The following is a 24,093-nucleotide window of genomic DNA, read 5'->3' on the forward strand; positions in this document are numbered from 1 at the left end:
AGACAGGACTCTTCAAGGCTATTTGTGCTGGTCACAAAGGTTGCCAGGGTGGTAGTTTCCTAATGATCTTTACCTGCATTCCCAGCTCTACCTGCAGTGGGCACCCTGCATGGAATGGGCCACAGTCAGGTTGACAAAGGTCCCAATTCTAGCCCTCCTTCTAGCAGGCTCTGTGACCTTACACAATCCTTCCAACCCTCTGGGCCTTAGTTCCCACCCTAACAAAATGATCCAGGTTGCTTGAGGTTCCACAGGAGTCAAGATGCCCGGGAACCTTGCTCAGAGGGAGTGGCTGACTGCAGTGTTGGGAGCAGGAGGATGGGGGAGTGGATGACCACAGTGTTGGGGAGCAGCAGGATGGAGGCAGTGGATGACCACAGTGTTGGGGAGCAGCAGGATGGAGGCAGTGAATGACCACAGTGTTGGGGAGCAGCAGGATGGAGGCAGTGGATGACCGCAGTGTTGGGGAGCAGCAGGATGGGGGAGTGGCTAACTGCAGTGTTGGGGAGCAGCAGGATGGGGGCAGTGGATGACCACAGTGTTGGGGAGCACACTTTGGTTGTTGCTAACCGTTTGGATTCTTCAAAACCAAAGTCTGGAGACATTGGGACTCCCGGTTCATCCTCACCAACGACACCTAAGGCCACTTGGCCCTGACTACTTCCTCAGTGATTTCCATGTCCAGTCTCCTGTCCTGACTGTCCCTTTTCTATGTTCCTTTACAGGGAGAACCAGGGGATCCTGGACGGCCAGGGCCTGTGGGTGAACAGGTAAGTTAGGGATGGTCTCAACTACTTATGCCAAGCCCATTGCTAGGCAGCCACTCAGCCATTGGGCTGCTAAGGCTGGTAACATACCAGAGCCAGGCCGCTCACACACTCTCAAGAGAGATCCCTGACTAACACGGTTCCTTCCTAAGCCCTGACTCTTGAATGCAAAATTTTTTGGTGCATTTGCTCAATGTGATTTCACCTCCTAGAACTGGGATTAAACCAGAGAGTTCCTCAAAATGACTGTGTTCACTTAACTAAAGAAGTAGATCTCTCTCCAGAAGCAAAATCCAGGCCACCCTAAGTTGTAAAGAAGGTAAAACTCAAACCAGAGGCTCCAGACAGCTGGGAAGCAGGAGCAAGGTCTACAGAAGGAAGGTGACCACTAGTCAGCTGAAGGGAGTTTGTAGCTCATTACCCTTCTCTACCAGTGATGCTGGGTGCTGTGGAGATGGTGACCTTGTGGCCTCCCTCCAAGCCTCAGTGCCTCCTTCAGCTTAGCCTCAAGGCTCACAGTAGAGTTGGGGAGATATTTTCCACTCCTCTAGGTTCCTTGGGAGGGGCTTCTTCAAGTATGGAGGAGAAAGAGTAGCAGGGCACAGAAGTATTCAGTTGTGCCTAGAAGTGCCATCCATGGCAAGAGACTCATGTGTGACAGGCTTCCTCACAAGCTGTGACATCTGCTGAGAGAAAGATAGGAGTGGGAGTTCAACATGTCTGAAGTCTTTCCAGTGCCATTCGAGTACATTCTGTGGGAAGCCAGGAGCTCGGGAAAGCAGCTGACTGGAAAAAAACAGCAAATTTAAGTTCATAGCTATGCAAATGATTGTCCTGGGGAAACAGATACTTAGAACCCCAGACCATTAGGACACCAGGATCCTTGGAAATCATTTATTTTTCCAGAGCCCTGATCATTTTCTGCGCCTTAGATACCTTTGCTAGGCTACGGAAGCCCGCAAACCCCTCCCACTTCTTTGAGTAGATTCAAGTGGATAGAGTTAAAAGTGATTCTAAGGATTCTAAGACAGCCGATTATACTGAGATACATACAGAACATGTGTTCACATGTGGCATACATGTATCGACTTCTGAATTAATACACTCAACAATGATACCTAGCAGTATCATTGTTAAAATGTAATGATGTTTTGAGATCTGTGTAGGATCGGTTAGAGTGACATTTAAGCACATGGACAATCACAGATGTTTGATGCTCCTGGACAGGTTGCATACACTGCATACATAGTATTTAAAGAAAACACAACATTTTGATGAAAGGGTAATGTGTGTGTATATGTGTATGTGTGTGTGTGTACACACATATACTATATATACCATATATACATATACTATATATAGTATTTTTTTTTATTCAAGTTCCTGGACGCTCTGCGTTCCATCCATAGAGGCCTACAGAATCCCCAGGTTAGGAAACCCTGGATTCTGGCCCTCACTGGCAGTTTGGGTCACAAACTTAGGAGGAAAAATGGGATCAACAGTATGTTCAAAAGGGGTAGTGTCTGAGCTAGGCCAAGAGGGGTTAGACACCCTGCCTGGAATCGCCATGGCTCACTGGGACAGCAGAGTCCCCAGCTAGCTGTGGGTCTAGCGGCAGTCACAGACTGTGGCTGGAGGGCGTCTGAGCTGAGATCAGCACTGGCTCCTGCACTGGCTGTAAGGTCTGCAGCAACACCAGCTCCTCTCCACATGGCCACAGCAAACGGGGAACTGTTTTCTGTTTTGTGCAGAAGCACAGGCTCCCCAGGAGAGATCCCCCAAGCTCACACCACAGGCCCTGCTTGTAATCACAGTAACAGCTTCATTTATTGCGCACCCATGAGGTAGCAGGCTCTGCGCCAAACACTCGACACAAGTGTCTGCAGTCCCCCAGCAGTCCTGCGATGGGAGCTGTTAGGGCTCCCATCTGGAAAATGAGACAATTGAGGCCCTGAGAAATTAAATAGCTTGTCCAACCAAGATCTCATAGGCAATAGTGTAACTCATAATTGACTCTGACTCTGAGAGACTCTGGGTTCCCAAGTGCTACCCAGACAACGCAGAATGTGCTTCCATCCCCAGAACCCTCATGTTTATCTACCAGTGAGCACAGACTGCTTGTCAGGCCCTGTCCTGGGTGCCGGGGACAAGGTGTGAGCCCGCAAGGACAGTGAGCATATCAGCTCCTACCCGGAGTGGTGACTGATTCTCAGAAGCAAGCGCCCCATGACCAGCAGAACGCTGTGAGAAGGTGTCGAGGTGTCAGCCAGAGAGGAGCAGCTGTGCTCTGGCTTTAAGAGCTGCTTCTCTGCTCCCCCGTCAGGTGAAAGCCTGGAACCTCTGAGACTACTGTTTTCCAGTTGACATCCTGCCAGATCAAAGCCCTCCGCACAAAGGGATTGTAGTAATAGGGAGCGGCGGCGGGGCTGCGTCCCCAACACCCCAGCCGCCTGCTCGGCTAGCTTATGCCCCAAAATAATTACACAGACACTGTATTCATTTAAACACCACTTGGCTCATTTCTACCTAGCCTCTTCTAGGATAACTCTCGCACCTGGACTAGCCCATTTCTTATCATCTGTATAGCACCCGTCTTACCGGGAAGATTCTAGCCTAAGTTCATCCTGGGTCGGAGCTTCATAGCGTGCATCTTCCCTGGAGCAGGGAGCATGGCGTCTATCTGAGGCGTCTGCTCCAGAGAGGAGAGCTGTCGAGTCTGAGCTCACTTCCTCTTCCTCCCAGCGTTTTGTTCTGTCTACTCCTCCCACCTATCTTCTAACCAATGAAATGGGCCAAGGCAGTTCCTTTATTAGCCAATGACCTTCCTCCAACAGGGGATCACACCATGGTGGGGTTCTGGAGGGCATGGTGTGAGGACATCTCTTACTCAGATCCATCTGGCTTCTTATTGATGGCTTATGTCTTATAGGTCCTGACAAATAACAAATTTAAAGTAGCCATGAAATTCCTTTCTTCAGACCCATCGGGCAGGTCCTTTTCCACAGAGCCAGGCTTGTGTTCCCTTCCCTGGTACTATTTACATGTCTGGGTGCCTCTTGGTGGGAAGTTCAGGTGCTATCCTAACCCTTTGCCCCTTGAAAAGCATCTGGGTCTTGAACAGTCAGAGCCATTAGGAAATTGGAGGAACCTTTATTCTTGTCAATCTCATTGATCTGTATAGACAGACCAATGTGTTCAGTTTCCATAAACCTGGAATCTGAGGATGAGTGACATAGAGTTCCACACACAGGGCTAGGTAAGTACATGCCGCTGTCACCTTAGAAATAGTCTGGTTTATTTATTATTGAATTATACTTATATATATATTATATTATACACAATTATATATGTAATTGATACATTATTGAAACATATTGATGGAAACATATCATTGGATTGTTTGGTTTTGAAGTATCCCTGTCTGTCCTGGTACTTTCTACACAGCTCAGGCAGGACCCAAACTCGAGATTATGCTCCGGTCTCAGCTTCTCAAATAGTAGGATTATGACATGAGCTCTCATGCCCACGTTTTGTTTAGTTGTTGCCAAGGGTCCTCCATGGCATACTATCCATGGCCCATAGCTCATACCGTAGCCCTTCACACCACCTCGGAAAGAGCCCCTGGCCATCCGTGGGTGGCGATGATGCTGGTCCACTCAGTCATCATGTTCTTTGCTGTCCCCTGTGCTGGGAGGTGAATCATCTGAATCCCCACCTCCACCCCCTTGACTGCCACCACATTTGTGGCCCCTGGGAAAAAAGAAGGGATTTGTGTACTGGGCAGTGCTCTTCCCCTCCCATCGCCCCAGCAGGTAGCCTGGCTTTCCAGATCCTCCGGGCTGTTAACAGTGCTGGGTCTCACCTCACTTTGCTCGGAAGTTCGGCACAGGGAACAGATTTCATAGGACAAACCCACCCATCCCCGTATGTCCTAATTTTTAGGAAAATGCCTGGAGTATATCTGGGATCTCCTAAAACTTCTTAAAGCCCTCCTGACCCATACATGAACCCTGAGTATGTGTCTCAACAGAAGGAAGTGGGTTCCAGCCAGTGCTCCACCTCCTTGGGACTCTTGGCTATTCACCTGCCCTAGCCATGTGCACGCTTACCTGCTCAGGGTGACAGCGAGACCACTAAGAGCAGCCTCTGGGACTCAGAGGCAAGCTTTCACACAGTAGGGCTAAAAAGATCCAAAGGAGATATGCATGTATGTGTATGTGTGCACATTTCTCTGTATGTATATACCTGTGCATCTGCATGTCTATGTGTACCTGTGTGTGTTTGTGTGCATGTGTGTTTGTCTCTGTGCATGTGTGTGCCATCTGTATCTGTGTCTGTCTTTGTGCATGTGTGTCTGTGTGTATCTGTGTGCTTGTGTGTGTGTATAAGTATGTCTTTATGCATGTTTGTATGTGTCTTTGTATGTGCATATCTAGGCATATCTGTGTGTCTCTGTGTATATGTGTCTTTGTATATGTGTGTCTATCTGGGTGTATCAGAGTGCCTTTTTGTTCATGTGTTTATGTCTGTATGTCTGAGCACATACAGCAAAGAAAAGCCCTTCAGTGGAAACCTCCCCTTCCCAAATTCCACCCTGTCTCTAGTGTAGACGGTTAGGGTGTTCCTGTCTCAGTCAACAAGTTTGTTTGTCTCTGTAACAGTCCCAGAGCCCTAAAAGATGGAAACAGATGGCCTCTTCCCAGCTCATCTCCCCCACTACGGTTCTCCAAACGTGTAGGGATCCCAGCCTGTTTCTGGCATGGGAAGAATGCTCGGCTCCCAGGGTTGCTGGCAGCAGCCCCACCGCTTGGTTCTCAAATCTGAACCATCTGGTGGAGCAGTGGGGAGAAGCGGCAGAGGCCATGCCCTTCCGCAGCAGTTCCAGCCGTACAGTCATTGGATGCAGCTTGGGTTGGGAGTGAGTGTGGGAGGGCTGGGCCTCAGAGGAGACTCAGTGTGCCCACAGATTCACTAGTTTTTCTTGTGTCCTTCCCAGGGACTTATGGGATTCATTGGTCTGGTCGGGGAGCCTGGAATCGTGGGGGAGAAGGTAAGTGTGCACCACAGAGGCAAACCCTCAGAGCTTGCACTTTTCCATCAAGAGAAGAGCCAGTGGGCCAGTGAGCTGCGGAGACTGTACCACCTCCCTCTGGTTCTGGCATCCCTTGCTCTCCAAGAGCCTATGTCCCTGTCCCCCCAGAGTTCTTATCTTCACCTGTAAGCACAACCAGACTTTGGTGTGGCCATAAGTTGATGCTTGTGCCTGGGGCTGCCTACTGGTATCACCCAACTCCATAGCCCTTGGAAGCTCCATCTGACAGAGAGGGATCACTGAGAGTCCAACAGGAGCGGTGGCTGACCCAAGGCCACCCGGATTATAAATGACAGAGCAGAGATTAGAACCCTGGTCCATCCCGGAGGCCACATTTTGCCAACTCAGCCCCTCAGCCAAGTAGAAGTCTGTGGCTTCCCTTGTCTGACTTGGGTCCTCCTAGACTTGCAGACTCATGTACGTCACTCTTCCTCATTTCCCAGACCATCTGGTCTCCACCTGCCTCCCCACGCTCCTCCTGCCCCTTCACACTGTTTCAGAGTAGGTAACCACTCACCAAAGCTGCAGAGTTTCTACAGGAGCCCCTCCCCTGCCCCCAGTGCTCACAGCTTATGTAACCATCCCATAGCATCAAAGCCAACTCCGGTTCTATTGCTTAAGTTTCTCACGTCCTTCCTCACCTATAGACCGTTGCTTTGGGCAGGTCCCCTCTTCCCGTGCCCATCCACCCATGTCCTTCCTCCGGGTCACTTGTCGGGGTCCTTCAAAGGGGATCTTCTTCCTTCATCACCAGCTGGTCACATCCCTATGACAGGGTCTAGCACTGTACCCCAACCCCTGCCACCCGTACCTGGTCCAGGATGCATCTTCTAGAGGTCCCCATCATCCCCTGCCATGCCAGGTATCTTGGGTTATGGGAATTGATCTGTTTCTCCTCCTCATGGCTTGGTGCATAGTAGTGTCAGGACATAGTGGGTGCTTAACTGCTTTTTACCTGAAGAGGAGGAATAGGCCTCGCAGAAACAGAAACAGGATGGCTGTAGCCTTGCCTGCTGCCCCTGACTTTGAAACCTGTTTAAATTGGTCCAGAGGACATGAGTGACGTCTGATTATCTGGTGTACCATCGGGGAGGAGGATGTCCGTGAGCAGAGAGAAAGAAAAGTGGCTATGGTTGTCTCTGCTTTAGCAAGCCCAGTCCCGGGGTGCCAGGCCTAACGAGAACCACATGACATGGGCCAGGATCAAGGAGGTGATGCAATTGCTGCATCCTTCATCGGGACCATCCTGGTCCAGGGGCGTGTGCTATTGCTCTGGCAGAGAAGGCTGAGGTTTCTTGCCACTGAAACTTACTTACCTGACGATGTGAATGAGCTGAGAATGAGTCCATAGACCATTGTCAAGCTCCTACCTCCCTTTGGTCCCTGTCCCCAGAGTCCCACAGTCTCTGAGCCCCAGCAATGACCTATGTGCCTTGCTGTCTCCAACACAGGGAGACCGTGGAGTGATGGGACCCCCAGGCGCACCTGGACCCAAGGGGCTGATGGTAAGGAGTACGTCTGCATCCTCTCTTCTCTCCTGGCATAGCCTCAGGGGTCAGTCTCATTCCCTTCACATACCATATGCTCCAGACACCCAGGATGCTATCTCTCCAAATCCCTGGCCAGGCTTGACTTTTGACCTCCTTGCCCTGCGTTGGAGCTGATCCCCTGTCACAGAGCTGAAGGGGATATGGCACCTTCCCCAGCTGACCTTGCATTTTTCTTCCTCCTTGGCAGGGCCATCCCGGAATGCCAGGTGGTATTGGGAGCCCTGGAGAGCCTGGATCCCGGGTAAATAAAACTCTCATCTCTCCTAAGCACAAACCCATCGAGTCCAGACCTGGGTGGGCTCCGAGACAGAACCTGCACTCTTCCCTGAGCCTGTATTTTGTTCATGTGAAATCTACAGAACGTTGTGACAGTGCAGATGGGACAGGGCAGGGCTGAGGTTCTGTACGGGGGAACGCAGGAGCAGCTTGGTTGTGTCCTCCCCCACTGTTCTTTGAGCCAGTGGAAAGGTGTCCCTGGGCAGAGCCACCCTCTGGGGGTCACAGTCACATGTGGTTTTGTTTGTTTGTTTGCTTGGTTAGTTGGTTGTTTTTGTTTGTTTTCTGCCCTGATCATGAGAGGGAAAAGCCATATCTGGCTAGGAATTCAGGACTGGCACTTTGGTGGAAAGGAGCGGGAGAGAATGGTTTTCAGCCCAAGGGTCCAGCCGCAGGCCCGTGTTCAGAACTGAAGCCTGAGCCCAGGAGTGCTTAGGGTCTGCCACGAAATTCTTCTGGGCCTGGGGAGATGGTTCATTTGGTAAAGTGCTTGCTGGGCAAACACTAGGACTTCAGCTAGGTGTGGTGAGCATCTGTACCATCTCCCCAGCTGTAGGGAGGTGGAAACAGGAGGTTCTGAGGGGCTTGCTGACCTGCCAGCCTAGCGGAGTTGTCAAACTCAGATTCAGTGAGAGACCCTGTCTCACAATAATAAGATGGGGAGGAGGAAATCCAGAAATGACCTCTGGTTTGCATACACACACACACACACACACACACGTCTGTGTGCACCTCCACACCTGAGGCCTCCTCTGCCTCAGTTTCCCCACCTGTCAGTCAGCATCATGCTGCCATCACCATCGTGGGAAGAATCAGCTAATATTCCATGTGCTGTTATGCCTGAGCCTCTCATAGATGGCACCAGCTACTGTGTGATACAATGCTTGCCACAGGGATGGCGTCTATCATTGGATACCATTCCTGCTAATTGCGTGCCCATCTGATGAGCATTTTCCAGTCATACTAACATCTGCACTCTGAACTCAGCCCCAGCCCCACACTTAGGTCTAGGGAGGCAGGTGGGAAGGACCTTGGACCTGCTGAGGACCCTATATGGTCCCATAGGGGTGAGGGACATCAGTGAGGACACTGCGGCGAGATGGTTGCCTGAGATGGTACAGCTGGTGGCCCGGAACTGGGTCCTGCTGCGGTGCGGTCCCATGGCCTTGGATCCTTTGAAGAATTTAGCTTATCCATGTCGAACCTGTCTCTTGGGGCCTCAGAGAATGTGCTACCTGCCTTCTGAAAGAACATTCTGGAAAACAGCCTGTCTTACTCAGGCTGTCACTGTCCCCACCAACTGCCTGCCAGGTCTGCCGCACTAGCTCTCACTGGGTCAGGGTGCATGCTGGCTCTCACTTCAAGCCCCAGCAGTGGCAGACGGTGTTTGTGGAGGACAGCAGCTATGTCTGCACCTCAGGTTTGTGGGAGCAGCAGGAAGGAGCTGGCTTCTCACTGGGATCCAGAGCGGGGTGAGGCTGCCCCTCTCTGAGAGGGCTTCTGCCTCCATCACAGGGTCTGGCTGGCTGGCACAGATGGTTCTCTATGCTTAGACTAGGTCAGGCCGTTTGCACTCATGATTCCTCACCCAAGAAGCTTTTATGCAACACTGGGTATATAGTTATATAAAATAGCTCGACGGGTGAATAGCCACTGATAATATGTCATCCAGAGATTCTCTCTGTGCAGTTCTTTGGCACCCGAGTCATTTCTCTGTCGTTAAGTATGACAGCAAGCTTCCATCCCACCGACATGGCAGCACTTAATCACTTCTACATGGAGCATTACATCTTGGCTGACTATTTGATCCTGCCGTTCCTTAGGCATCCTCACTGCTTTGCAGAGTTGATTGTCAGATGTTTTAAATTTAATCACCAATGCTGAAAATTCTGCTTTGCATAAATATGTAATAAAAATGGCAGGAGTGTGTTTCGGGGCCATTCAGAAACTGCTGGGAATGCTGTTCTAATTGTTCTAATTCCAAGTCAGATTCACTGAATGGTTTGTTTTTAGGGGAACTCAAGTCAACAAAGCCATTTTAAAAATCAAAATCCTAATACAATCTAGGATATGCTAATTTGATACTTCTGTGCTGAAGAAGTTTGAAGTCTTTGTTTTTCTTTATTGAAGCGTTCCACTTCTGTAAGGGCAGGAAACAGTTAAAGCACGGCAGTTCCGAACAGGCATTGTAGGCAGCGTTTGCTGGGTGTGATGGCATGTGTAGTGCAGTGTGTGTGTTGTGTGGGCACAATGCAACACAAGTGTGTGTAGAGCAGAGTGTGTGTGTTGTGTGGGCACAATGCAACACAAGTGTGTGTAGTGCAGTGTGTGTGTTGTGTGGGCACAATGCAACACAAGTGTGTGTAGTGCAGTGTGTGTGTTGTGTGGTCACAATGCAACACAAGTGTGTGTAGAGCAGAGTGTGTGTGTTGTGTGGTCACACAATGCAACACAAGTGTGTGTAGAGCAGAGTGTGTGTGTTGTGTGGTCACACAATGCAACACAAGTGTGTGTAGAGCAGAGTGTGTGCGTTGTGTGGTCACACAATGCAACACAAGTGTGTGTAGAGCAGAGTGTGTGTGTTGTGTGGTCACACAATGCAACACAAGTGTGTGTAGAGCAGAGTGTGTGTGTTGTGTGGTCACACAATGCAACACAAGTGTGTGTAGAGCAGAGTGTGTGTGTTGTGTGGTCACACAATGCAACACAGGTGAGCACAGTCAAAAAATACCTCTGATTTACAATCTGTTTGATTTTGAATTCATTCTTGGCTCATTTTACACACTCATTTTACACACTCATTTTACACACTCAGAAACCTCTAAGTGTTGCCAATTATCTTCACAGCCTCCACATTCGTTATGTGAGCCCAGTTGACCCTCAGACCACAGTTTAAGAGACTGAATTAGGCAGGTCTTTGCCTCAACAACCCCAGAGTATGGATTAGAGGTGTGGACCACTGCACCTAGTCCAGTCCTGCCCCTTGCTCTCTGCCTCTCCCCTGTCTGCCCCGCTCTGACCCAACAGACTCCTCCTCCACCCTCAGGCCTGGGGTAGTGGACACCTATCTAGGGCTGTGCGTGGTTTAGGTGGGGATGAGGAACAGACCTCGAGTTCCCCCTCAGGAGAGAAAGGACACAGGGATTAGAGGAGAGGCTAGCCACACACCACTATCACCTCTCACTGGTGACTGAGAGATAAGAAAATGGTTTGTCCAGGGAGTCCCTGCTCACCCAGACACCTAGGGCACTTAGTCAGTCTCAAGGTTGTCACTTGCCGGGAGCTTCTCCTAGCAAGCCAGAGTGCCTACTTCTAAGCGCTACGACCACTGGCTTCCCTGCCCCACCATTGCTTCTAAGTGCCCTCTCCTCCCCACAGGGCCCTCCAGGATCTCAAGGTCCACCAGGCATGAGGGGCGCCAAGGGACGCCGGGTAAGTGAGAATGCTTCTGTCCTGTTGCCCACCCCACTCTGAGCCGTGTAGTTCCTGTAGCACTGGCCAGTGGCCAGGCACACCCAGAATCTGATGCTGGAAGCTGAGCCCAGCCATCCTTCCCTGACTGGGCCGCCACTCCTACTGTGTGAGATACCACTGGAGGCAGAAACCTGGGACAATAGGGCAGGCCTATGCCCTGCCTGGCCTCGTGAGGCAGACATGGGGAGCGCAGACATCGGGAGCACACACATCCTGTGTGGAGGGTAGCAGGGAACCACAGAGTTGGTCTGAGTACAGCAGCTGAGAGGATTCGCCAAGGCTTTGTGTTGTCTGCCATGTATTTGACTCCTGGCACCACCCTGCCAGGGAAGTGCTGTTTCCCTCAGAAAATGCCAACAGAGACAGGTTATGACGCTTGCCTCAGGCTACACAGCTTAGAAGTGGTAGAGCAGAGATTGTAACCCGAGAATCTGCCTCTCAGACACACTGAATTTAGTCTTCTTTGCAGTTAGAAGGGGTAAGTGGAGTGATCTCCTACCTACTGGTGTGAAGGTGCCAGGGCATGTGGCCTCCGTGGAGAGGAAAAGATGGTGGAGGCTGTCCAGGCCTCTTCCCACAAGCCATGTGGGTCCTGATACCATTCTCCTCCTGCAGGGTCTAGTTTTAAGACACCCCCTGAACTGGATGGCCTGAGCAGCCGTCCAGCAATGGGGAAAATGAGAAATTGCTTTGGCTCCTCAGTACCCATACCTTCTGCGACTCTTAAGGGAGACAAGGCCTACGGGCTTCTGGGTGCACCCTGACCAGGAAAGCTAAGCCAGCTTCTGGGTGAACTGCAGAGGTCTGAGCCCTCCACACTGACAGAGTGAGCTGTCCCACCTCCAATATGCATGCACATCCCGCTTGAGGAAAGCCAGGTTTCCACTGGAGTATTCAGGACTGGGAGAGGCAGTTGAGGGCCAGAGCCATCTTCTGTGAGCTTTGGCAGAACGGTCGTGAGATCGGGGACACCGAGAGGCGGGGACTGCACCTTTAGGATTGAAGTTCAGGCCACGCCTGTTGAGTTCCTGGGTTCTCCTGTGTCCTTTGGAAGGCACTGTGCTCTCTGGGTCTCAGTTTTCCCACCGGTGCCGTGGGATGGGCATGGGAGGTCTGCGAGGCCACGCAGCCTTTCCTGCACAGATGTAGGGCAGACAATCTATGGTGGGAGGGTCTGGAGACAAGACCCATTGGCATCCCATGAAAGAACAAAAGCACCCAATCCGACCACAAGTGGGCAAGTCTCTTGCCTTCCCAGTCTATGGCTGTACAACCTGAAGCTAGTCTCTTTACCTCTCTGAGGCTGAAGGATGTTGGGATGTGTGAACATCTAGTACTACGTCTGAGCTCTCAGATTAAGGCTCTTCTCCTCCACAGTCTCTGCTTTCCCCTCTGTAAAATGGGCCAGCAACAGAGCTGGCCTGCTTAGGTATGCCAACCCAGTTATTTCCCAAGAGCTTTGACCCTAAGATGGCCACAGAGGCTGGGTTTCCCTCTATCCTATTGCCCTTTTTCAGGAGGCTATGGTAGGCTAGACTTTCTGCCCCTGAGACTGACCTGGCCCTGCTGGACCCTAGGCTTCCTACCATAGGAAGGCCCTCCAAGGCCACAAGGGAAGGGGGTGGCTGGGGGACCTTCAAAACAGGCTACCAAGTACCATATCCCTCTATAACAGGGCACACCCAAGGTGGCTGGTAGCCACTGTCTCTTCCCTCCCCCCGGCAGGAGGTATGGCTCCTCTTTCTCTATGCCTCAACCCTGGCTTCTAGACTTTGTCCCCATGGACAGCCTATTCCATGGACAGCCTTCTTGGATGCTTAGAGGTCCTGGCGTGATACCTTCTGTGACAGGGAGTATACTCCCGTCCAGATGAGTGGCGGCCTCGCTGGCTTGGGCTCCAGTTCTGGCCCCCCATTACTTGCTGGCCACAAGCAGCTCCATGCCCATTTGTCTTTCTCTGTGACTGTGTCTGCTGCTTTTCTCCTAAAAAGGCTTGGATCTCAGGCAGGGTCATCAGTGTGCTGCATGAACCAGGCCTCTGAGCCTCCACTCCAAGGGCTCTGTCCTTCCAGGGAGGTGTGAGCTTGTGCCACACACAGAGCCCCAAACCAGGAGTATCTCTTGGGCCCAGCTCCGCCTGTGACCTGGGATGCCCCACCCCTCCTGCCTTCATCTCCCTAAAACCAGGTCGTGGGGTAATGAAGGAGAAAGAGGCAGTAAACTAAGGCCCCCTGTGGGAACATGGCCACAGGCTTCTCTGCTTCAGCAGCCTCTACATCTGGAAACAGGCTGGTTGGTGGCAACCACTCCGGACACTTTAGACAGAATGACCCTTACAGCCATTGCATTTAGGGTCTCTAGCTGGTTCTCCCAGGTCTCTGAAGAGCCACCCAAGCCATGGCTGTGTGTGGAAGGGGAGGAACAGGGAAATCCAGAGGCTTGAGGCAAGCTCACTCTCCTGGTTCACAGCCCAAGGGAGACCCCTGCTGTCCAGTCCACTGTGCTGGAGTCTTCTTCCTTTTCCAGGGCCCTCGAGGACCTGATGGACCAGCTGGGGAGCAGGGGTCCAAGGGCCTGAAGGTACAGACTTCCCGCTGGGGTTTCCCTCTTGCCCCTGGCCCCCTAAAGTAGCAGAGAGACCCTCGAAGAAGTCAGGGCGTGTTCCCAGCAACTCATTCTGTCACGGCCCAGCCTCCTGGAGCTCAGACAAAGAAAGCAAAGAAAGGCCATTGGGTGGGTCACATAGCTCTGCCGTTCCCATCTGTGGTGACTGTGGCAGCCATCCCCTTGGCAAATCTTAGGTATGCCCACAGGCAGTGTGTTGGAGAGGACATCTGACCTCGGAGGTGATCTCCTCTCTGAAAGTGTCCCCATGAGCCCTCTGAGGTCCTCTCCTCTCTGAAAGTGTCCTCATGAGCCCATCTCCCACCTCCCATACTCTGCTCCTCACAGGGCCGTGTGGGATCTCGGGGCAGACCTGGCCAGCCTGGACAACAGGTATGTGACAGATCCCTTGCCCTTCCTCCATTTGTTGTGACCCATGCCTCTAATGATGTTCATTGTGTTTCCAGGGTGCAGCTGGTGAGCGAGGCCACTCAGGTGCAAGAGGCTTCCGTGTAAGTAGGGTCCATTCTGGAATTTTCAACCTGGGGCTTCGGGGGCAGGTGGGGAAGGATCACCGTGAGTTTCAGACCTTCATGGGAATACCCAGGTGCCCTGTGGCCTCATCTCAGCTATAAGCACGGAACCTGGACACACCATAGAACTAGCCTAAGGTCAAGGGGATGGGCTTAATAGAGAAGCTCTAAGAGATTAAGGTCACCTGCCTTTCCACAGGGCATCCCTGGACCCTCAGGCCCTTCAGGTGCCAAGGGCCTCTCAGGAGAACCGGTAAGTGTTTATTCTCTCCCTCCTTCCCCCTCCTTTTCCCTCCCTCCCCCCTCTTCTCTCTCTCTTCTCTCTCCCCCCATATCTCCCCATCCCTCTCTGCCTCTCCTTCTCTCCTCTGCCCTGGAAGTTTTCTCACAGTCTGACTGTAGCAGGGACTATTGGCTAGGTAGATAGATGGGAAGGGAAGGAAAAGACAAGGCTAGGCATGGCCTGCAAGGATGGAGAGCTTGACCCTGCGTTCTGGTGTGAGTTGAGTGTTGGCTAGACCCTGAGTTCTGGTGTGAGTCGAGTCTTCTTTGGGCCCTGAGTTCTGTTGTAAGTCAAGTGTTGGCTAGACCCTGAATTCTGTCGTGAGTCGAGTCTTCTCTGGACCCTGAGTTCTGTTGTGAGTCGAGTCTTCTCTGGGCCCTGAGTTCTGTTGTGAGTCGAGTCTTCTCTGGGCCCTGAGTTCTGTTGTGAGTCGAGTCTTCTCTGGGCCCTGAGTTCTGTTGTGAGTCGAGTCTTCTCTGGGCCCTGAGTTCTGTTGTGAGTCAAGTGTTGGCTAGACCCTGAATTCTGTTGTGAGTCGAGTCTTCTCTGGACCCTGAGTTCTGTTGTGAGTCGAGTCTTCTTGGGCCCTGAGTTCTGTTGTGAGTCGAGTCTTCTCTGGGCCCTGAGTTCTGGTGTGAGCCGAGTCTTCTCTGGACCCTGGGTTCTGGTGTGAGCCGAGTCTTCTCTGGACCCTGGGTTCTGGTGTGAGCCGAGTCTTGGCTGGACCCTGCGTTCTGGTGTGAGTCAAGTCTTCTCTGGACCCTGGGTTCTGGTGTGAGTTGAGTCTTGGCTTGCTTGACCACTGGATTTGTTACTAAAGGGGATGGCTGATTCACCCTTGCGGGAGGATGGTGAAAACAGCCCAAGGAATGTATAGAGGGGGCACTTAGCACCCAGAAAGGCAGAAGGAAGGTGGGGAAAAGGACCTTGTGAAGTATGTGGGGACACAAGGGAAGCCATTGACATATGGCTTGTCCTTCAGAAGATGTCCCAAGGGATGGGTTTGGGGAGGCAGAGATTCTAGGTGTCCCCAGGGAGGCTGCAGGGAGCCAGACAGCTGGGAATCTGGAAGAGCCTCTGAACCCTGATGACGAGGGAAAGTTGGGGGTGGTTAGGGGTAGTTGGGAGTAGTTAGAGGTAGTTGGGGCTGGTTAGGGGTAGTTAGGGGTAGTTGGGGTAGTTAGGGGTAGTTGGAGGTAGTTAGGGGTAGTTGGGGTAGTTAGGGGTAGTTGGGGTAGTTAAGGGTAGTTGGGGGTAGTTAGGGGTAGTTGGAGGTAGTTAGGGATAGTTGGGGTAGTTAGGGGTAGTTAAGGTAGTTGGGGGTAGTTGGAGTAGTTAGGGGTAGTTGGAGGTAGTTAGGGGTAGTTGGGGGTAGCTGGAGTAGTTAGGGGTAATTGGAGGTAGTTAGGGGTAGTTGGGGGTAGTTTGGGGTAGCTGGAGTAGTTAGGGGTAGTTGGGGTATTTAGGGGTAGTTGGGGATAGTTAGAGGTTGGGGGTAGTTAGGGGTAGTTGGGGTAGTTAGAGGTTGGGGGTAGTTAGGGGTAGTTGGGGGTAGAGGTTGGAGGTAGTTAAAGGGGTAGTTGGAGGTAGTTAGAGGTAGTTGGGGGTAGTTGGGGTAGTTAGGGGTAGTTAGGGTAGTTGGGGGTAGTTGGAGTAGTTAGGGGTGGTTGGGGTATTTAGGGGTAGTTGGGGGTAGTTAGAGGTTGAGGGTAGTTAGGGGTAGTTGGGATAGTTAGGGGTAGTTGGGGTAGTTAGAGGTTGGGGGTAGTTAGAGGTAGTTGGGAGTAGTTGGGGTAGTTAGGGGTAGTTAGAGGTTGAGGGTAGTTAGGGGTAGTTGGGATAGTTAGGGGTAGTTGGGGTAGTTAGAGGTTGGGGGTAGTTAGAGGTAGTTGGGGTAGTTAGAGGTTGGGGGTAGTTAGGGGTAGTTGGGGTAGTTAGAGGTTGGGGGTAGTTAGTGGTAGTTGGGGTAGTTAGAGGTTGGGGGTAGTTAGGGGTAGTTGGGGGTAGAGTTTGGAGGTAGTTAAAGGGGTAGTTGGAGGTAGTTAGAGGTAGTTGGGGGTAGTTGGGGTAGTTAGGGGTAGTTGGGGTACTTAGGGGTAGTTGGGGGTAGTTAGAGGTTGAGGGTAGTTAGGGGTAGTTGGGGTAGTTAGGGGTAGTTGGGGTAGTTAGGGGTAGTTGGGGTAGTTAGGAGTAGTTGGGGTAGTAAAAGTAGTTGGAGGTAGTTAGGGGTAGTTGGGGAGGGCAGAGCAGGAGAGGACTCAGTTTGCATTGTAGCAAAGGTGGGGTGCAGCACTGCTGGGGTACAGTTTGATGCAGAGTAGACCTTGGAGATGGGTGAAGAGCAACTGTATATGGTTGGAGGTAAGGGTGCGGGTCTTCTCTTTTGGGTACCATGCCAGTCTGTATGACCCACCCCCCCTCCGTAGCTCCCCACATGTGGGAGTCCAGGGTGCCTTCCCCTAACTGTCTGTACATCTGTCTGTCTCCAGGGCTCTCAGGGACCTCAGGGGCCAGTTGGTCCTCCAGGAGAGATGGGACCCAAGGTGAGTGACAAGGAGCCCTAGTTTGTCCTCTACTGCTACGGGGGCATTGAAATCCTGCTGGTCAGCAGTCCTACCTGCTGCTTGATCCCTGCTCTGGTCTACAGAGATGGTCAGGCTGGTGCTGCAGAGTGGAGGGTGGTGACCCTACAAGGCACGTGGTGAGGGGCGGGGAGCCCGCGTCACACACTTCCTGGGGGACTGACCTACCTTCTGCCTTGCTTGAGACTGCACCCTGGTACAGAATCATGAACGGAGACCCAGCAGGGTCCCCTTCCCACACTCAGCACCTCGGCCCGGTGTCAGGAAAAAGGGGGGAAGGCCAAGGCCTGCCCATTGTTGGCCTCCCCACAACCCCACGCAGATCATGGACTTTCTGCCAAGGGCTCCTGTGTGGTAAAACCGCACTCATGGGCAGGCAGAAGGTCCAGCAGCTGGTGGGTAGTGTGAGGCTCTGCCAACCTGCACCAAAGCCCACAGTTTTGCCAAGACTCGGAAGCTGCTGCCTAAGCCTACCTCTGTCCTCCCTGTCGTGTGACCTGAGCATGTCCCTTGCTCTTTGTGGGCCTTTGCTCACCTGAAGCTTTGTCCCTTGTTCCAGGAGAGACCTGATTTTTCTTGCAGGGTCCGCCGGGTGCAGAAGGAGAGCCTGGCCTTCCTGGGGACTCTGGAATGAAGGTGAGACAAAATGAAAGATGGGAAAATGACTTGTTGACACCAGTTCCAAGCTGGCAGCCTCGTCCTCTCTCTGGAGGAGAAACAGGCCTTTCTTGTGCTTGGGATAATGGGGTCTCTGTCCTGCTGAGGGAGTGGTCACAGTAGAGTCCCCATCCAGAACAGAGCCTCTGCACTGTCACCTGCCCAGCTATGTTTTCTCTGGCACCTGTCTTGTTCCCCCATTGGCACATTTTCCCCTCCTGGTCTCCCTGATACCATCATAACTTCAGCACAGGTGACCCTATTACCTGTGAGGGCACAGGCACCTGTTGATCCCTGGCCCTAGGGAGCTCCCATCCCATCCCATTCCGCTTCTGCTGTTGGAGAACCCTGCTAGCCCTGCTTGCCCTGCAGACCCGAGAGCCCGGGAGCAGCTGCCAAGGGACTGCGGTGCTGGAAGTCACTCTAAGAGAGCTGAACCAGGCCTGGAGCTACCGGCCTGGGCTCAGCTCTGCCTCCTTTCCTTCAGGCAATAAAGAAAGCCACCTAGGTATGAAGTGCCACCCACATGTAAACTGCATGGGACTGGCTTGTTCCAATCAGGGCTGGGTTGGGGCACCAAGCTCTTGTTCCTAGGGTCCAGACACCAGCAGGGAGCATGGTATGCAAATCCCCATGAGGGTGCTCTTTGGAGGCCTTCAGGGGCGGGGTACAGGCATTCTGGCTTCCTCCTCATTTAGTTTCTTACCAAATCTCAAAGAAGAGGAAACATGATGTTCAGCAGAACTGTCTACAGCCCAGGCTTCCCTAGCCATGCTGCCCACGTTAGCCTTGAGTATGTCACTGGGGCTAGTTTCCGAAAGACGACACCGTTTCTTCAGGGCTCTGCCAAGGGCCAGGTCATTTGCATGAAATGTGTTTAGAACAGCATGAGCAGCACCTGTGGTGTTGATGGCAGTGACAGTGGTGGTGCAGTGATGGTGATAGCGGTGATGTTGGTGATGATGATGCAATGACGGTGATGGTGGTGACGCAGTGATGCAGTGATGGTGGTGATGATGATGCAATGACGGTGATGGTGTTGATGCAGTGACGGTGATGGTGGTGACGCAGTGACGGTGATGGTGGTGGTGCAGTGATGGTGATGGTGGTGATGTGGTGATGCAGTGATGGTGGTGATGATGATGCAGTGATGGTGATGTGGTGATGCAGTGATGGTGATGGTGGTGATGTGGTGATGCAGTGATGGTGATGGTGGTGGTGCAGTGATGGTGATGGTGGTGATGCAGTGATGCAGTGATGGTGGTGATGATGATGCAGTGATGGTGGTGGTGCAGTGATGCAGTGATGGTGATGGTGGTGATGATGATGCAGTGACGGTGATGGTGGTGGTGCAGTGACGGTGATGGTGGTGACGCAGTGATGGTGATGCAGTGATGCAGTGATGGTGATGCAGTGATGGTGATGGTGGTGATGGTGGTGACACAGTGATGGTGATGCAGTGATGCAGTGATGGTGATGCAGTGACGGTGATGGTGGTGATACAGTGAGTGTGATGATGGTGGTGATGATGATGGTGGTGATACAGTGATGCAGTGATGGTGATGGTGGTGATGATGATGCAGTGACGGTGATGGTGGTGGTGCAGTGACGGTGATGGTGGTGATGTGGTGACGGTGATAGTGGTGATGCAGTGATGGTGATGGTGGTGGTGCAGTGATGGTGATAGTGGTGGTGCAGTGACGGTGATAGTGGTGATGCAGTGATGGTGATGGTGGTGGTGCAGTGATGGTGATGGTGGTGGTGCAGTGATGGTGATGGTGGTGGTGCAGTGATGGTGATGGTGGTGGTGCAGTGATGGTGATGGTGGTGGTGCAGTGATGGTGATAGTGGTGGTACAGTGATGGTGATAGTGATGATGCAGTGATGGTGATAGTGATGATGCAGTGATGGTGATAGTTGTGGTGCAGTGATGGTGGTGGTGCAGTGATGGTGATAGTGGTGATGCAGTGATGGTGATGGTGGTGGTGCAGTGATGGTGATGGTGGTGGTGCAGTGATGGTGATGGTGGTGGTGCAGTGATGGTGATGGTGGTGGTGCAGTGATGGTGATGGTGGTGGTACAGTGATGGTGATGGTGGTGATGCAGTGATGGTGATAGTGATGATGCAGTGATGGTGATAGTTGTGGTGCAGTGATGGTGATGGTGGTGGTACAGTGATGGTGATAGTGGTGATGCAGTGATGGTGATAGTGATGATGCAGTGATGGTGATAGTGATGATGCAGTGATGGTGATAGTTGTGGTGCAGTGATGGTGATGGTGATGATGCAGTGATGGTGATGGTGGTGGTGCAGTGATGGTGATGGTGATGATGCAGTGATGGTGATGGTGGTGGTGCAGTGATGGTGATAGTGGTGGTGCAGTGATGGTGATAGTTGTGGTACAGTGATGGTGATGGTGGTGGTGCAGTGATGGTGATGGTGGTGATGCAGTGATGTTTGTTGGTGGAGGCAAAGAGTATATATAACTCTATACTCTTTTCTCTCTCTCTCAAGCCTATGTACATTTATCCAACATTGTGACCCATTTAGAGGTTTATTTTTGTTTGAATCTGTCTTTATTGCATATCTGTAATTATTTTTTGACTAGGAGAGCTTTTTTTCCCAAATGATAAGCAGGCGTGGCTAGGACCAACTCTGCAGCCCTGCCTGTTGGCCCCGCCTGTTCAATGTGGTGGAGGCATGTTCGCTGCCTCTGAGATTGCCAAGAGGGTGCCATCCTCACCACCTCAACTCTGGGAAGCACCGTGCAACATGTAAACCCTTTTTATCTGAGTAAAAGTTGAATCTGCCACGCAGCTCCGTGTGGGGCCTGGAACATCTCTGTGTGTGATGGCAGGAATCCGCCACGCTCTCCTGCCTGTGCACTCCTAGCACACTTGATCCTGCTGCCTGCCCATGCAGGGGAGCACTAAGCCACGGGCATAGTCTCAGCTACAAATCCTGAGCAGGCACACAAGCACCCGGGCCCACAAACCCCATTTAAGTGCTCCGTAGCTGGACCTCCTGAAAGAGTCAGAGCCATTTGTGCTGGCGAACCAGGAAGCCACAGCGTGGTTTTGACTGCTAATGCTGAATCAGGAAGACTTCTCTAAAGGAGCTGTGGCGCTCCTGCTTGCTGCCGGCAACAGAGCCTGTCCAAAAAAAAAAAAAATGCTGGCTACCAAGAAGCCGTGCTTAACTCTGTTTTTTGTTTGTTTTTGTTTTGTTTGTGTGTTTGTGTGTCTAGAGTTCTTTTTTAAAGCTCTCTCAGGTTTTATATTGATATAGTCAACCACATTGGTGTGCCAATCTGTTGGTGGAGGCTGCTCATTCATTTCCCAGCAGACCAGAGCCAAAATAATTACACAGAAACTGTATTAATGAAATCACTGCTTGGCCAATCACTTAAGTGTATTGCTAGCTAGCTCTTGTATCTCAACCCATTTCTATTATTTTATATTTTGCCATGAGGCTCTTGGTTTACCAGTAAAGTTCCCAGGCGTAGGTCCCCTTCAGTGACTGTTACGTGATGTCTCTCTGACTCTGCCTTCTTTCCTCTGTCTGCTTGGAATTTCTGCCTTGTTCTGTTTTGCTAATCCACTGGCTGAAACAGCTTTATTCATTAATCAATAAAAGCGACACATACACAGGACTTCCCACACCAGATGGTGATGATGAGATTTCGCGATGGTGGGGTTTCTGATGGCGGGGATGCTGGCAATGGTGGCGGAGGGCTGACGGTGGAGGTGAAGGCCATGCAGTGATGGTGGTGCGTGCAATAGTGCTGGTGGTGGTGATCATGGCGGCAGTAGTGGGTATGTGGTGACGATGATGAGGACAGTGGTATGCTGTTTGTAATGGTGCTTACAGTGATGGTGGTGGTAATATAGAGATGCCGGATGGGATGGTAGTAATTGCAATGCCGACTGTGATGTGATGGTGGTTTTGGTGTTCTGGGTGCTGGTAGTGGTGGTGGTGGTGGGTGAGGGTGGAGGTGGTCCTGCTGCCTAGTGGAGGAGAATCCATGGCCAGGACTTACTCAGAGCAGGGGTTTGGGCTGATGTGTTGGAATGTCTTTATTGTTCTCAAGAAGTAACTTTCCCCAGATTCTCCAGTCCTAGTCAACATTGGAAGTAAGAACAGCTGGCTGGGAGACTGAGGCTGCCTGTACACACACATGGCTTTTGTTTACCTTTTCCTAGGGTGACCTTGGACCTCTGGGCCCCCCTGGGGAGCAGGGCCTTATTGGGCAGCGGGTAAGTGAAGTCGATTTTCCTTCAACAGCTCCCAGTCAGTTGTGAGCAGTGGGCAGGAGAAGGGCTTGCTCAACCCCAGGACATCTCTGTGAGCACTCCGGCCTCAGGGATGGCCTCCACAGTGCACTTGCTGTCCTTTGATGGCTTAGAGGGCCATCTGCAAGGCACTGATGAGCCTGCAGTCGAGAAATCAACTTTGCTTGGATTAACACGGGGCTTCCAGAGCATTTAGCCTCCAAATGCCTCCCTTCAAATATGTTTCTTCAGGAACTCTTCTACAGTTAGCTACCACTTCCCCGAAGAAGCCCACATGATTTCCTTGTTCTAATAAGCCCCGTGAGACTCCCATGTCTTCCTCTGTGCCCCTGCCTGCATGTGGACCTCTGGGCCATGTAAGGACACAGCAGGGATCCTTGGTACCTTACAGATGGGCAGGAAAGGTCAAGAGCGAGGAGAGTTTATGCAGTCAGTCTTCAGACCAGGTCCTCACCTGACCTCCACATTTCCCATCTTGTCTTCTTTACGATACTTCATACTCCCTCCCCATGCCGAGTCCAGAGACTCCAGAAAAAGGCCAGGGAGAGAGGAAGGCCCCAGGGCAGAAGAGAATATGAGAGCTCAGAGTCTAGAAAAACTAGCCGTGTGTGGCCACCAAGCTTGTCACTTGAGTCTGCTTCAAAGGCTGTGTTAAGAAAGGTCCTGAAGCCCCATCTAGGCGCAATAAGTTAGAGAGGCGGACATGCACTCCTCTAACGCCCACTGTGTGTCAGACATCTTTCTCACAGTCTGGGTGGGAACACTGAGTAAGTAGCGGAAGGCCTGACTAATGGTGTTCTGGTGGATTGATTATTGATGTCTGTTATGGGTACAAAAGGAGCAGGATTTGTCACCCTTTGCCATCCCTGCAGCTGCCAATCTGGCTCTCCTCCTAACTCTGACTCTGGACATCTCTGAATTGTAAAACCCGAGGGAGATGCAATTTTTAGGTTGACAGCTGTTTGGAGAACTGGAGCCTTTCTAGAGCCAGGAGGACCAGCAGGGGTGCTAGATGAGCCCTTGCATTTTTAGCATCTTTCTCAAACTTGCCCACAGAAGTCCACGAGCTGGCTTTCATTCCTTGTAGGAGAACAGGGCTGCAGGAGCACTTCCTCCAGCTCCTGAAGGAGGTCTCAGGAGAACAGGGCTGCAGGAGCACTTCCTCCAGCTCCTGAAGGAGGTCTCAGGCGGCTATCCCGCCCCCCCCCCCCCGTGTGCTGTCAGCCATCTTTTCCTTTAGAGACAAGATTCTGCTTGAGGTCACAAACACTGGTGATGCTGAGGTTGGCCCCTGTCAGAACCTGTGTTTACCTCCCAAACCACACTGGCTTCCCCAGTCTAACCCATGAACCTGGGTGCCCAGTCTATGATGCTCTGTCCCCTAAACATCCACTTGTTCAACTCCTGAGAACCCATGGGTTCCTGACCCCCCCGGGGGGGGCCTTGCATCCTTACCCAGTAATATCTCCCCGTCTTTTTTCTACCAGGGAGAGCCAGGCCTTGAGGGAGACCTTGGCCCCATGGGGCCTGATGGGCTAAAGGTGAGTGTGATCTGGGAATAGCTTCTGTCTCTTCTCTAGTTCCCACTGAGTCCCAAAAGACAAGTTCTCCCTCTGTAGAGGACAGTGTGGAGGGGCAGCAGAGCCAAGGCTGTCCTTGTTCTACCTACCCTCTATCAACACCCATAGGGCTTGGCCTATTGTCATTGTGGGTCTTCCTTGCTCCCATGAAAACATCAGGTTCTGTCAGCTAAGCCCGGCCCAGCCTGGGGCTTTGATATCCCTTCCCCTTCCAAACATCTTTAAAAATCTGAAAAGTTTGGATCACCATCAGAGTCTTTGAGCTCCACTCAGGAGGAACTAGTCTCGGGGTACCGCGTACGATGCTGAGGAGCTAGTAGTCTCGGGGTGTCGGGTACGATGCTGAGGAACTAGCCTCGGGGTGCTGGGTAGGATGCTGAGGATCTAGTCTCGGGGTGCCCGG

At 52.0% G+C, this 24,093-nt stretch overlaps 1 protein-coding gene across 12 annotated transcripts in view; it reads left to right on the top strand.

Moving 5' to 3' along the window:
* Positions 1-24,093, top strand: part of Col27a1 (collagen type XXVII alpha 1 chain) — a 122,921-nt gene that overhangs the window by 71,924 nt on the left and 26,904 nt on the right. For all 12 annotated transcript variants that reach the window (XM_075945133.1, XM_075945134.1, XM_075945137.1 and 9 more), the window contains exons 24-36: positions 726-770; positions 5,764-5,817; positions 7,311-7,364; positions 7,597-7,650; positions 11,064-11,117; positions 13,686-13,739; positions 14,112-14,156; positions 14,231-14,275; positions 14,496-14,549; positions 17,069-17,122; positions 17,744-17,797; positions 22,021-22,074; positions 23,598-23,651. In XM_075945133.1, coding sequence (XP_075801248.1) covers positions 726-770; positions 5,764-5,817; positions 7,311-7,364; positions 7,597-7,650; positions 11,064-11,117; positions 13,686-13,739; positions 14,112-14,156; positions 14,231-14,275; positions 14,496-14,549; positions 17,069-17,122; positions 17,744-17,797; positions 22,021-22,074; positions 23,598-23,651 — 675 coding nt within the window. The remainder of the gene's footprint in view (positions 1-725; positions 771-5,763; positions 5,818-7,310; positions 7,365-7,596; positions 7,651-11,063; positions 11,118-13,685; positions 13,740-14,111; positions 14,157-14,230; positions 14,276-14,495; positions 14,550-17,068; positions 17,123-17,743; positions 17,798-22,020; positions 22,075-23,597; positions 23,652-24,093) is intronic.

The sequence above is a fragment of the Microtus pennsylvanicus genome, chromosome 13 (genome assembly GCF_037038515.1).
Source record: "Microtus pennsylvanicus isolate mMicPen1 chromosome 13, mMicPen1.hap1, whole genome shotgun sequence".
In the NCBI taxonomy this organism is placed as follows: domain Eukaryota; kingdom Metazoa; phylum Chordata; class Mammalia; order Rodentia; family Cricetidae; genus Microtus; species Microtus pennsylvanicus.